The sequence below is a fragment of the Thalassophryne amazonica genome, chromosome 2 (assembly GCF_902500255.1).
Source record: "Thalassophryne amazonica chromosome 2, fThaAma1.1, whole genome shotgun sequence".
Classification (NCBI taxonomy): Eukaryota; Metazoa; Chordata; class Actinopteri; order Batrachoidiformes; family Batrachoididae; genus Thalassophryne; species Thalassophryne amazonica.
In genome coordinates this window covers 12,344,314-12,359,494 of record NC_047104.1, presented here as the reverse complement: position 1 = coordinate 12,359,494, position 15,181 = coordinate 12,344,314, and the positions used below count along the sequence as shown (strand labels likewise).

At 42.7% G+C, this 15,181-nt stretch overlaps 1 protein-coding gene across 1 annotated transcript in view; it reads right to left on the bottom strand.

The window, feature by feature from the left end:
• madd (MAP-kinase activating death domain) overlaps positions 1–15,181 on the bottom strand; it is an 87,417-nt gene that overhangs the window by 21,625 nt on the left and 50,611 nt on the right. The window contains 5 exon segments of the mRNA XM_034183668.1: positions 188–346; positions 2,382–2,465; positions 4,897–5,000; positions 12,251–12,301; positions 13,635–13,838. Coding sequence (XP_034039559.1) covers positions 188–346; positions 2,382–2,465; positions 4,897–5,000; positions 12,251–12,301; positions 13,635–13,838 — 602 coding nt within the window.

The window sequence follows — 15,181 nt, the reverse complement described above, 5'->3', positions numbered from 1 at the left end:
ATTTCAGCCTGATCACCCCAAAAACATCCACTGGTGACATGTTTGATATTTCACTTTCTCTGACAAAGAAACTGACACGATCTTCCAGGACATCTTAGTTCTGGTTATATCTTTCTTGATCGAGATCGAATGTACAATGCTGTAGTTTATCTCCAGTGTGCACAAGAACGCTACAATATGAACTTACAAACACAGAGCTGGTGGCTGGATTGGTTTCGATCTCACTATCTGAAAGAGTCCCTCGAGACTGAGTTAAGTGAGGTGCAGGTCGCCCGCCCAGACCGTCTCCTGCTGTGCTGCTGAGGTCACTGTCTGCACCGAGTGTCTCCCCAGAACTGTTGCTGATCTAAAAAAAAAAAAGAGAGAGGAGGAGGAAAAAACAAACAAACAAACAAACAAATAAATGGCAGGTATAATAACATTTATTTTCTGGTCTACTTCATTTCATTTAATATTCATCCATTCTTGCATTTAAGGCCTGTAACAGATTCCAAGGGGGTGGTGGCCAAGTGGTTAATGCGCTTGGTTTCAGTTCAGAAGGTTCCGGGTTCAAATCCCACCCCTGCCACATTTCTCCATGTAATGTGGAGTTGCGTCAGGAAGGGCATCCGGCGTAAACCTTGTGCCAATTCAACATGCAGATCCACCTTGGATTTGCTGTGGGGACCCCAAGTGCAAACAAGGGAGCAGCCGAAGGGACTTACTTACTAACAGATTCCAATAAAGTATTTACCCCTTTGTAATATTGGCATTCTGGCATTCAAGAGATGAAGAGTTTCACATGTTATTTTGTCCCATTCTCTCTGTAAACACGTCTTAAAGGTGTGAAACAGTACAGGGTCATCATTGCCACATATTTTTGCTGCGTTTCAAAATTCTATACATAGTCTCTGTTGACGACAGGTCAGTCCAGTATCCATACCCTCTTCTTCTGGAGCCCTGCCTTTGTAATGTGTGCAGAATGTGGTTTTGCAATGTTGAAAAATGCATGGACATCCCTGGAAAAGATGACATCTTGAAGGCAGTATATGTTGTTGTATATGTTTTCTGCATTAATGCTGCTATCACAGAAGTGATAATTATCTTTGTCAAGGGCACTGACAACACCATACCATGACAGATTCTGACTTTTGGACTTGTTGCTGATAGAAGTCTGATCAACCTTTTCGTCTTTTTGATCTGTAGCCCACAGTGTCCAGTTTTTTAAAAAAGATCTGCAATACTGATTTATTTGGCCACAGTACACATTTCCACTGTGTGATGATCCTACCTAGATGTCTCTAAGCCCAGAGAAGTTGACACCGCTTCTAGACAAGTTTAACATTAGGATTTGTTTTTGCACAAATTCTTTTAAGTGCCATGAATGTAACACTGTGTTGTAGTGCTTGAAAAAGGTTTCCCAAAGTCATCTCTTGCTTACGTGCTTATATCAGGTATTAATGAATGAATGTTTTTGATGCAGTGCTGTCCAGGGGATTGAAGATCACTGGTGTTCAGCTTTGGCTTGTGCCCTTGCACTTTATGCACTGAAATTTCTCCAAATTGCTTGAATAATTGATTATTGCATTGAATTATTGCACTGAGAGGGAGAAATGTGCAAATCCCTTCCAATCTGTCTTTGAGGAACACCATTTTTAAACATTTCAATAATTTTCTCACATATGTATTAAACGGGAGATCCTCTACCAATCTTTACTCCTGGCTCAGTCTTTCTTGAATTCTGCTTTGTACCAAACCATGATTACAGTCACCTACTGACACCACCTCTGTGAAATGACATTTATTTATTTACCAAAATTACCCTCATCCCAACTTTTTTTGGAATGTGTTGCAGGCCTGAAATGCAGGAAAGGATGTATACTGAATGAAATTAAGCTGACCACAAAGCATGAGGTATTTGGGGTTCATACTCTGCATTAAAATAGAAGTCAAAATCAATGCAACAACAATTGTGTTCCCCCGCCCGAACTTTTCCATATGTCCCAATTTTTTTTCCTGATTTGGGCTTGTGCATTACCATGCCACCAACATTTAATTATGCATTAAACACATGTTGGGGGGGGGGCTGAATTGTCTTGGGCCAAAGATAGCGTACTGGAGGCTTCCTTTAACAAAATATTACATCAATGGAAGAGATCTACATGGACCCACCTGGCATAAACAGAAAAAAACATGTGATTTATAGACAAACCATTTGACCATCAATATACAATTCAACGATGCTCCTCCAACATAGTCCTGAAGCACACCAGATGTGTTGTATGTTTGCAAATCTGGTGTGTACCTTCAACAATGGATGGAGATCTTATTTTGAAGTCAGGTGTCACTGTGGAGACTAACCCAGCTAGAAAGGCAATGTCTTAGAGTTGGCTGTGCCCTACCACTGTGCTAGCCTCAGAGTCCTGGCTGGTGCTTCTGGTCAGGATCGGTGGCTCCGAGCTGGTTACAGACTCTGTGTCACTCTTCTGCAAAGTTAGAGGGAAAAAAAAAAAAATCTGAGGACAGAGTTTAGCTGAACATTTTACAGAAAAAACATGTGAAAGTCCAGCTATCTGCATACTAAAAGAAGTAACCGAAGAACAAAAGAAGAATGCTGAGGAGTGTTAAAGGGTCTTTTGGGTCCAAGACAAGGGAACCGCCCTCATCCCGACACACACTCACTCTGAGGTCCCACAAATGTTGGAATTAGCTGAAGAGACAGAAGTCCCGTTTCCAGGGCAGCCATTTTATGGTGCGTTAACACATAACCAAGTCGCGTTAAGAATGTCATTTTTCTGTCATTCGTGACACATTCCTGACATTCTTAATGTGACTTAACTCATCTGAATAGGTTTCTTAATAGTGCGTGTTGGTGTGTGATATTCTTGATATTCGTGGAGCATGTTTTTGCCTGTCAAAAAAATCTTCCACGAATGTCACACACCACCCTCATTTCATCTCACGTCGTGGAGGTCGCAACTGAGCGTATTGATCCATCTTGATGAGTAGTGATCCTTAAAAGAGCGTGACAACGTTCGTACTGGTTCCTGTGATGGTTCTTGGAGCCCAAACTGTCACGTTTTATTACGAAGTGACACGGAAAGTGTCAAGTTTTGACACGACCTCTGCGTCACATTTCACTGCGCACCACAACAAATCAGTTTTCTGTCACGTGCACACAATTAAACTCGGCTCCAAATGTCATTCCACAGTTCCTGCTGAAGCTCCTCGGGATGCTCCTGCAGGTGTTCCACCTGCTCTTGTAACCGAAGAGCGGGAGAATGAGTCTGAGCCAGAGGAACCAGAGGAGCGAGAGGAGACTCATGTGCAGCCAGACATCTCTGCACCTCCTCCAGTCCGGTGGAGGAAGAAGCGCGCGCACAATTAAACCCTGCTGCACTGCATTCAGTTTGATTGCTGACACCAAGTCGGCTAAAAGTCTAATTTCAGTGCTCTTCAACGTGCTCCTGCAGGTGTTCCACAAACATGTGCCTGATGTTTGGGAAAATGCATGAGAGGAGAGCCACATGAAGCCACACACCTGGCTCTGTCCTCCTCCTCATCTCTGCGCCACTCCATGGCACAGAGCCCAACTACACATGCCGTAACAAAGTTCTGAAGAACTGGAGCAATCTGAATTCAGTTGGATGAATATGGGTGTGTGTGTGTGGGGAGACAATTCACCTCGTTCCCAATGTGACAGAACTTAATGATGCGCTGTTACGAGCAATATCACGCAACAACGCGGAACACTATTCTTGACCGTGCGTAATGGTTCCTGATAGTTCTCCAGCAACACGTGCCATTAATCGTAATGTGTGGTAACAGGTTGCAGCAGTTCCTGAGGACACCTGACGCCTCTGCCCCGAATCATCACATTCGTGATCAGCGGCCAAGAATGTGTACTTCGTGGCATTCGTGACTTGTCGTCGCTATGTGTAAATGCAGCATTAGTGAAGTAGATACGTATGATTTCTGGCCAGAATTGTTCACTTGGTGATGCAAGCATCAAATTTGGCATGAATGTTCTTCATAAATCAGTGTTTGAGAAAAAAGTGATGGCCACTTGAAAATCCAATATGGCAGCCAGGTGGGGGTCAATGAAGAATTAAACAGGGGTCAAAATCTAAAAACGCTCCAATCATATTGAAAAGTATAACACATTATTTGTCTAATCATAAATATTCCAAAAAGGTATAGTTTGGACTATCTATGTCTGACTGTTATGAAGTTATGGGGTAAAAACAGCAAGAATGGTGACAAAGGTCAGTTTCAGTTTGTATAGGGGTCAAAAGATAAAGTTCCATCAATTTTTGTAAAATGCGATGCAAATTACTGGTTGAGTTAATAGGGTTTTAAAAGGAATAGTTTGCACCATGCGTCATGCTCAGTTGTCATGTTACAGGGTAACATCTGTCACATGCCATAGAATCCAGTGGACGTCAACATTGTTTGACATTTACTTTGCAAACCGAGCATTCAGCACAGTCAAAACTATTCCATTTATTAATCCTATTAGTTCAACCAATAATTTGCACCACGTTTTACCAAAATTGGGGCAACTTTAACTTTTGACTCCTGTACAAACTGAAATTGACCTTTGTCACCATTCTTGCTGTTTTTATCCCATAACTCCAGAACATTCAGTCAGAGATCATCCAAACTATACCTTTTTGCAATATTTGTGACCAGACATATAATGTGGTATAGCTTTCAATATGATCAGAGCATTTGTAGCTTTTGACCCCTGTGCAATTCTTCATTGACCCCTACCTGGCTGCCATATTGGATTTTCAAGTGGCCAGCACTTTTTCCTCAAACACTGATTTATGAAGAGCATCCATGTCAAATCTGATGCCTGCATCACCAACTGAAGGATTGTTTCAGTGATCTGCTGCACTATTTGTAAGAACAAACCTGGGATCCAGAAGTGACACTGAGACCGCTATCAGCGCTAATCTGTGATTTCTTCTCCTCAGCATCAGTTATCTGTGCACGCTGCTGCTTTGCGCCTTCAGACCCTGAAATACAGACACAGTTATCAGCACGCTGCCATGAACACACCAAAACAACCCCACCCTCTTACCTTCCTGTGAGTCACCTGACTCAAAGCTGAGCAACACATTATTAACTGAACTTCAGCTTAAACACGTAACATCATTTGAACAATGCTTCAAACTGTTGCTAAACAGAGCTAAAGTTACTTTCTTTGATATGAACAAGGTCAGTAATAAGGAAAGCAGCTTTCAAAGACCAGCTGGAGAAGTGACAAAGGGGCAAGCAGAAAGTGCAGTTACAAAAACATAAAATGAAAGGAAAACCAAACTGCAAGAGCATGATATTAATTCTCAGTCAATGCTGCAAATGTGGCCCAAGTTACACAGACAGACACAGGCAGTTAGGCATGCAGACAAACTGATGGACAGTAAAGATAAGGAGACCTTTTCTGATACGAGGTGCCCTGCTTTCAACTTTGTTAATTTTTGCCTTTGGACCTCGATGTCACCTTGTTCTCTGCAAACCATTTTCATAAATCCTTAAAATGCTGGAATGTCAACTGTTGGCTGCAAATGCACAATTTACAGTAAGTCACTTGAAAACTTTATAAAAGGGTCATTCCATGTCAAATCAACCAATATCCAAAGAAGTTCCAGCAGCACCACCTTTGATTTGCATCATAGTCGGTCTCTGTGTGCCATTAGGTCCCAAAGGAAGATAGGAAACAGGTTTTCTGTAATATGCGTATGCATTTTGCTTTTACACCCTGTTATATGGGGGTAGGTTTAAGCCTACATCTGATGGCCATCATTCAGGGAGGTACTTCACAGGGCTACAATTCTTCAAATATAAAAGGTGGAGGCATGAAATTCACAGGAACATCTCATTTGTCTCTGCTGGTTACAGAAGATTTTTAGGCCTAGCCTGGGTGTGGAAAATTTTTATGGAGGATTGATTTCTTGGGGGACCCCCACCCCTCAAAATCTTAATTTTGCCCATTTTTTTAAAGCTCTCTGTTGCCATATAAATCAATAAATCATGATTTATAGTAGGGGTGTTGGGAAAAAAAAAAAAAAAAATCGATTCACATTCGAATCACGATTCTTATTTATTACGATTCTGAATCGATCCAAAATGTCCAAGAATCGATTTTTAAAAAGCATTTTTTAAACATTTTCTGGCTTACTTGCTGCGTGTACAGTTTGTCAGGCAACGGCTTCTGTACTGCAGCGTCCCCGCGAGGGGAGGGTCTGGTGTGCTTCAAACATTCGTGAGCTGTAGCTTAGGATGGCAGATGAAGAGCTAATTCAGCTAGCACCATCTTTGCTGAAAGCAAATGTTTGGGCGCATTTTGGATTTTATTATTTGCTGTGTAAGAAGGAGCTTGACATGACTTATGCAGTGTGCAAAATCTGCAAAATGAAAGTCAAGTACTTCAGAAACACTTGAAATCAGCAAGCCCACATGCTATGCCATCACCCGGAGCTAAAAGAGGGGAGCAGCGGTCTCTGCCGACTACTGACCATTGCTTCACTAAACTGCCAGCCAACTCTGAACGAGCAAAGCAGATAAGTAAATTTACATCTAGAATCACTTGATTAACCTTGTAAAGCTGCATTTTCTTAAACAAACATTTTTTTAAGTAATATAACTATTTCTCAGAGCTCTTTTGAATCGAAAATCGATTCTGAATCGAATCGTCACCCCAAGAATCGGAATTGAATTGAATCGTGAGTTGTACGATTCACATCCCTTATTTATAGTATTTGATCATTGAGTATGGGTTTTTACTGACATTTTATACATAATTGGTGAAAATATTGGGGGACAAGATGGCGCCAGCGTGTACCGGCAGTCGTCTACCTGCTCTGCGTTTTCTGTTGGCTATTGCTGTATTGTTATTTATTCTGTGTGAAAGCATCACTGGATTGCTAGTGTATGATCGCCAGACACTCAATGATCTCAAACTTTCTCACGAACTGGTTTTAAGGAACAGTTTTGGGGACCAAACATCCAGACTCCCTCCTCCCTTGAGCTCTGTACCTGCTTACCTGCTGCGCTCACCTGTCTTCATGCAGAGGAAGCGACCAAGAAAGCGCGGGAAACGCGGAGGTGTCCTTGCGAAAATTAAGGTTCACTGGAGGTCCAACCGTGGAATTGTCCCTCTCTTCAGGACTCCTGGATTCCCAGTAATTAGAAGATCGTATGGGTTACGATGGATCCAGCCCGTGTTCCCTGCGCGTTTGGACACCGGCCTGCGTCATCTGCCGCTTGCAGCACCTCAGCTCAAACGCCGGGCAAAGCACCGCGGGGTGGATTTTGGCGCCCTCCGGCCGCTGTGCCCCTGCTCCTCGCGGGTCTGTGAAACTGTGTCATTACGTCTTGGCCTGTTGAATGCTAGATCGCTAGCTAACAAAACGTTTTTATTGAAAGATTTCTTTACATTGCGCAAACTGGATATAATGCTGCTCACAGAGACCTGGCCTTTCCGAGCTTTTACCCCCTGCATGCCTTTACTTTAATACGCCTCGGATGACTGGCAGAGGCGGTGGGCTCGCTACTGTATATAAAGAAAGCTACACCTGTCGGCAGGTACCGGCGGTTCTGTTCTCCAGCTTTGAACTGCAGACTTTTGTGAAAAGCTCTGATATTCCAGTCTTGTGCGCGCTGGTGTATCGCCCTCCAAAGCCAAATAAAGACTTCATTCAGGACTTTACTGACTTTGTGGCCAGCTTATCATTGAATTACAATCACTTTCTGATTGTTGGGGATTTTAATATCCACGACTGTTGCAAATCCAAGCCGATGGACTCTTAATTTGACTCCGTCTGTGTCAAGCTGTACGCACGAGAAGGGGCATATTTTGGACATTGTGCTTTCTTTCAGTCTTAATCCTAATGTAATTGAGATTTGTGAAACCCACTTCTCTGATCACTTTGCTGTTTTATTTTCTGTAACCTGTCTCGGAGCGTGGTCAGTCTGTGCGCCATGGCGCGCCGGGTGCGCACATTTAATACTGAGTCAGCCGCCCTGTTTTCTGGTGCTTTTATGAAACGTATAGAAACGACTCAGATAACGCAACTCCTGATGAACTCCTTTCTTATTTTAATGGTGCGTGCACAAAGACTTTGGACTCTGTGGCTCCTTTGCGGATGAAGCGCTTAAAGCCCATAGCACAGCCTTGGCTAAACGAGCGCACTCGTAAACTCAGGCGCTCTTGTTGGCACGCTGAGCGACAATGGAAAAAAGATCATCTTCACGTTTCCTTGCAAATACTGAGGGATAGACTGTCTGAGTATCAGACTAAAACTACATTCATGTCAGATCTGGTGTCCTCAAACTGTCATAAACCTCAGGTGCTTTTTAACACTCTGAATTCGCTCATTAATCCTCGTGCGAGCAATATTGCTGTGCCCTCGGCCAGCCTTTGTGAAGATTTTCTCTCTTATATCAGAGATAAAATCTCTGATCTTAGATCATCTTCTGTATCTGAGGTGGAGTCAGCAGATCCATCCATGTGTCATGCTGTTTTTGATTGTTTTAATCCTGTATCTATTTGTGAGCTGACTAAAATTGTTAATCAGCTTAAGTCTTCTTCCTGCACTTTGGACATTGTTCCAGGTCATTTGTTTAAAGATGTTTTTCAGTGTATTGGTCCGTACATTGCTGAACTTGTGAACGCTTCTCTATCAAGTGGCTGTTTTCCGTCAGCTCTTAAACATGCTGTAGTCCAGCCGCTCATCAAAAAGAGCAATCTTGACCCAAATGTGTTCAACTATAGACCGATCTCTAAATTGCCATTTGTGTCTAAAGTCTTAGAGAAAGCTGTTTATGACCAATTGCAGGCTTATCTGGATCTTAATGAAATAGGGGAGAAGTTTCAATCTGGTTTTAAATTAAGACACAGTACTGAAACAGCCCTTTTAAAAGTTTTTAATGACCCTCTTTTAACTGCTGATGCTGGGAACTCTGCGGTTCTTCTGCTTTTAGATTTATCTGCAGCCTTTGACACAGTGGACCACAGTGTCCTTGTGACTCGCCTCGAGACGCACATAGGTATTAAGGGTTCAGCGCTAAATTGGTTTCGGTCTTATCTTTCCAACAGAAGTTTTTTTGTTAATGTAGGACAGTACTCTTCCTCTGTGTCTCCTCTTAAATATGGCGTGCCCCAGGGCTCAATTTTAGCACCACTTCTCTTTGCTTTGTACATGATCCCTCTTGGGTCTGTTTTTAAAAAGCACAAAGTCTGTTTTCATTGTTTTGCAGACAACATTCAGATTTACCTTCCTGTAATTTCGTGTGATACCCAGGCTGCTGTAAAAATACTACAGGACTGTCTAAATGATGTACAAGTCTGGATGACAGCTAATTTTCTGAATCTTAATAAAAATAAAACAGATTTTAGTGTTCAGGCAAAGTAACCCTCTACAAGGACAAGACAGCGTTATTGGTCCTCTGTCCACTTTTTGCCGCCCTTTTGTAAAAAATCTAGGGGTGATAGTTGACCCATTGTTGAGATTTGATAAGCACATCAGCTCTGTCATCAGGGCCATCTTTTTTCAGATGAGGACTCTTTCCAAGATTAAATCTTATTTTACTCAAGTTGATTTTGAAAGAGCCATCCATGCATTTATAACATCATGTCTGGATTATTGTAATGCTCTCTATGTTGGGCTGGACCAGCGCTCCCTACAGCGCCTACAGAGTGTACAGAATGCTGCAGCCCGCCTTTTGACTAAAACAAAGAAGCATGAGCACATCACCCCTGTGCTCTGCACCTTACACTGGCTCTCTGTCGGTTTTCGTGTTAAATATAAAGTTTTGCTGATTGTTTTTAAGTGTCTGCACTGTATAGGCCCGATGTATCTGAGTGAGCTCTTGCAGCCGTACACTCCACGTAGGGCTCTGAGGTCAGCTGACCAGCGTCTCCTGGCTGTTCCTAAAGCCAGGCTTAAATCCAGAGGTGATAGAGCCTTTTCTGTCGCAGCGCCACGACTCTGGAACGATTTTCCACTGACTGTCAGGTCCTCAGAGTCTGCGGGAAAGTTTAAGTCCAGATTGAAAACTCATCTCTTCTCCCTGGCTTTCAACACTGGCTAAGTGGTGTATGCTTTGCTCTGCTATTTTGCTCTGTATTTTTAGATTATTTATTTATTTTTATCTTAAATATTTTACACTTTTGTATTGCTATTATTGTGAAGCACTTTGGTCAGCTGCAGCTGTGTTTTAAATGTGCTATATAAATACATTTGAATTTGAATGGGCAAAATTAAGATTTTCATTTTTTTTCCAGGAATTCCACCCTCCATAAAATTTTCCACCCTCAGGATGGAGCTAAAAACATGAGTGTTTTGTAACCAGCAGTGAGAAATGAGATGCCCTTGTGAATTTCATGCCTCTAGCTGTTTTATTTCAAGAACTGTGGCCCTGTGAAGGGCCTACCTGAGTGACAGCCATCAGATGTAGGCCTAAACCTACACCCTTATAATGGGGTGTAAAAGCAAAATGCATACACGTATTACCAAAAACCTCTTTCCTATCTTCTTTGGGGACCTAATGGCACACAGGACCTGATTATAATGCAAATCAGAAACAGTACTGATTGATTTGAGATGGAATAATCCAAAAGTCCAGGGGGGGTTAAGGAAATTCAACAGGTTGCAGGGACACACACACACACACACACACACACACACACACACACACACACACACACACACACACACACACACACACACACACACACACACACACACACACACACACACACACACACACACACACACACACACACACACACACACACACACACACACTTTGGAGTCACAGTCGAACTGAACAATGGCATGAAAATCAGATACAAACTGGTATTTACAGACGATTTGCACAGAAAGAAGACAACGTATCCCATGTGTGGCTCCGAGATTTTCCTGAGTTCCCTCAACTCTTCATATATAAAAGAGAATTTTCTCTGCTGAAGCTGGCATTGAACAATGTGGGAAAATCCCAGCAGCTCCGGTGTGAGGGTCCTACAGCGTGCTTGGATTTAGTTAATGTGCACTGAAACGTGGAGCGCAAATCCAAACTGCTCCAGCATGGGAACAGACTTCTAAAAAAAATAAAATAAAATAAAAACTCTTTGTGTCTTTGGACTCGATGTGCACAGTCCGAAGACACGTGCACATGAATGTCATACGAATTCTAGTTGCCGTATCCAAGCCTGGAGTTTCAACAAACGTGAAGCCATGATGTCATCACGCGATAAACTGTTTGTTCCCCAACCCCTCCCACATCCTTGACTGACCTATCAGGTCTGTGTGTGTTTTGGGGGGGGCAAGCCTCCCTCCAATATTCCCACACAGTCTCCCCCGCACTCAAACCTCCCCCACATGCCCCATGCACACCTCAATGAGGTCCAAAGTCAGGTTTCGACCGGGCACTGAATTGTGTTATGTTGCAGTCCACTGAACTCGAGGGGAGCAAAAAATGAACCCAGAAAAGTGAAACAAAATGGCCACTGAATTTGGAATCCCAAGTCAAAACCATGAGCAAGACCTATAGAGACCAACTTCACTAATCTAACGTCACAGCCATATGACAGCGTGCACACTCAGTGGCAGGTAGAACTACCTTCTCATTCACTTGTAGTTTTAGGTCGTGTCTGATGGTGGGTTTATGCAATAAATGCATGTGACGGGTACTAAGTTGAGCTATAGATCCTGTTATGCCATCCATGTTTTGGAGAGCAGACACACTGGAACGCATTTAGATGGAATGTCAGACATACAGACTGAATTTATGACTTGCAGCGTGCAACGGACTGTGGCATTATTTAGCATTTTAAAGTAAGGTGACCTCGTCCTTAACGTGTCACCCTGCCCGTCTGCCACAGCAAATAACAGCTGCTACATCTACAGTAAATGCCAAAAAAAAGAGAAAGTTTTGGTGGTGAGCTTGTATCTCGAAGAACTGTGACCCTCGCGACGTTTTAGCAGGTTTAGTAATCAGACATTGTACAAAGGTAGATTCTGAGAACACCGGCACTATCAGCTGTTCCCACTGCGGGTTCAACAAACCTTCACAAAAACTGAAAATGATCCAGAACAAAACCTGCTCAGAATATTTTACACCTTTTACATTCCTTCATATACAAAGACACAGAAGAGCCTGAAAAGGACAGAAGGGAAAGTTCCAGCTCAGGAGCTGGAAATCACTCGATTTTCTTTTATTTTTCTCTTTTTTTTCCTTTTTCAATGTGTGAAAAGTGTCTTACTCTGTGGTTTTTCCATAGCTTTTTGCTTATCCTGGTGCTTGCTCCACAATTCTACCCAAGATGCATTGCAAGCAAGGAGAGAAAGACAGAGAGAGAGTCAGAGAGCTGGTTGAAAAGGCATGTATGGTGGATGAGCATTAAAAAAAAAAAAAAGAACCAAATAAATAAGCATAAGAAATCTGTTACTACTGAATGTAGGTGTTTTGTAATGTTTGCATGTAGCCAAGTTTCAATCTGTACAAAACACAGAAGTACACAAAAAATTCTTCTCAAGTTGGATTGTTTCGAACAGCTGCTAAAACAACATTACAACACACCCAGAGCTGGTGGAGAGCCACACAGTGACATCAGCACTGCACATGTCTGGTTCTCCAACGCTGACACGGATGGAATTGTGGGGAAAAGAGCATGGAATGGGATCGAGAGGCCGAGTCGCCAGCGGATGAAATGGATCAGTTGCAGAAGCCGGGATGCAAATTGTAACAGCGTTCCGTAGAATTGAAGGTGCAAATTGGAAGAGGAAGAGAAGGGGTGTGGTTTGGACAGGCGTCGGGGTGGTTGACTGAAAACGTCCCCTGTATACAGACCCAGAATAACGCTTAAAAAAAAAAACAAATGTAGTTGATTTTTTTTTTTTCTTTCAAAGTCACTCTTGGTGGTAAATGGAACGGTGGCAGTGAACTCTGTGGTTTTACTGGGACTGTTTACTGGGGAGTGACGCTTCCACCCTTCATGCTGAGAGCAAAAGGAGCTGCTGTTTCTGCAGCACATCTCGCAGAAACCTGCAGTAAAGGCGCTGACGAGCACCGATTTACTATCGATACCTCTAGTTTCCCTCGTCCACTACTGCAGATTTAAGTATTAAGAGACAAAAACAAAGACATGCATTCAAGAGAGGACTGCAAAAGGGGGGAAAAAAAAAACCCTCCAAAAAGGCAACAAACAGGGGCACAAATGTTTGAGGGAACAGGGGTACAAACACACACAATCCGGGCTGGAAGACAGGGTAATATTCCAAACACTTCCACCGTCATAAAGCCTAATCCTGAATTTAGATGTTTTGAATTGCTGCATGGAAATCACTGCCAGACACAAACAAACAAAAAAAAACAAAACAAAAACAGCATTTAGTATTTACTAATTCGCAATCGGATTATATTTGTTTGGCTCATGTCAACCACAGTGTCCTTCAAAGTCCACTCCAACATTTCAGTCAAAGTGCGTGGAATATTAGTTCACCTGCAAGAACCTATATCTAGGACAAGTCATTCTGTGAGACGGCTGGGAACACGGGGTGGGGACTGGTACTGGGGTTGATGAGCTCGTAGGGGCGGGATAGAGGATCTCAGTGCACATGCAGCCGGGTGTGGAGTCGTGTACACACCAATCGAGGCAATAAAGTTCTCCTCGTTCAGACTCCGGCTGTCAAAATGCCGAGCTCCTTTGCCTGCTGTGTGGTGTGGCAACTGCAGGTGAGGAACATTCAGAAGGCCCTGAGGTCTGGCCGTCTCCATATGACCGGAAGGACTCTCCTTACTTCCTGGGCTGCCAGCACTGTCTGTGGGGCTTCGCTTGCGTTTTTCCGGGTCTACCAATTTACCAAAATTAAGGGGCCAAACACAAGAGTTCATCAAATTCATAATATCAAACAAAAGAAAAAAAAAAAAAGAAAACTAAAACAAATATGCAGAGGAAGAAGCTGCGCGTTAGACAACAAGAGCAAAACAATGACAATTTTACAATTTAGCAAATCTAATTCCAGTATGCAGGGAAACTGATCAATGTTAGAATTGCTGGGAGCGGTGGGTTTTGGCACGCACTACATGCGAACGGGATGTTTTTGTCTACAATGTTAACAGGCTCCACCTTACATCAGATTCAAAGCAGTGCATAGCGCAAGTGTTATTGCTAGTTTCCAACAGACACAGCTGTCATTTTCATGCCCTGCACCCAACCTGTGAAAGTATCATGAGGCAGCAACTGGGAAAAATACAACAGTTCATCTTATTGCTTCACCTCAGGGAGCTTTGGCGCATGCCGCTCCAGAACTGATCACATATCTTTCTATCACTCTTTGCACACAAGTGTTAATCCATTCTTTTTATTTCCTCTCATCTTGAAGAATGTAATTCCCTCTTTACTGACCTGGAAAGAAAACTTTCCTGAAAAATTTACAAACTGCCCAAAATGCTGCTGGTAAACCCTTGACCATGTCCTATAAAATGGTATCTCCCAATCCTGGTTCTCAGGACCCAAACTACTGCACATTTTCTCTTTCCCATGCCCTACCTACACAAATTAGGTGTGTTGTATTGTTCAGCCAGCTGCTGATTAGCTGAACACACCTGACAAAAATCATGTGGTCTCAGTAGCTCAAGACAAATGGAAAACTTTCAGGACTTCACATGGTCAAGGTCCTGCTTTCATTAGGGGTTTTCTGCAGCCTTGTCTTGCTGTGGCCTTCTGATCAGGGTCTGATGGTTCTTCCAAGAATAAAGTCTAAAACCAAAGGTGACTGTACTTCTGAGGCTGAACCTCCTAAACACTGGAACGCTCTCTTGGGGGTTTTAAGACCTGTGGACACTAAGAAAGCAGCTCAAGAGCTACTTGTTTGAGCTTGCTTTTTGAAAACATCACAATTGAGTGTAACATCTACATAAACAGCTACATGACTAAGACTGCACTCAACCCCTCTGCCCTACTTTTCATTCTGATTATGTACCGTGTGAATAACGTGGAGTTGGAGAGGCCCAATACACTTGCGCTATGCACTTTAGACTGTGCACTAAAGATTGTCTTAAGCAAAAAAAAAAAAAAAAAAAAAAATTGGTTTGGAAGACTCCTGCTGACCAAAATTAGCTTGCTGAAAAGGTGTCTGACCTTTTAAAACTTAAAAAAAAGGACACAAAATGCAACGACAAGAGAAATGTT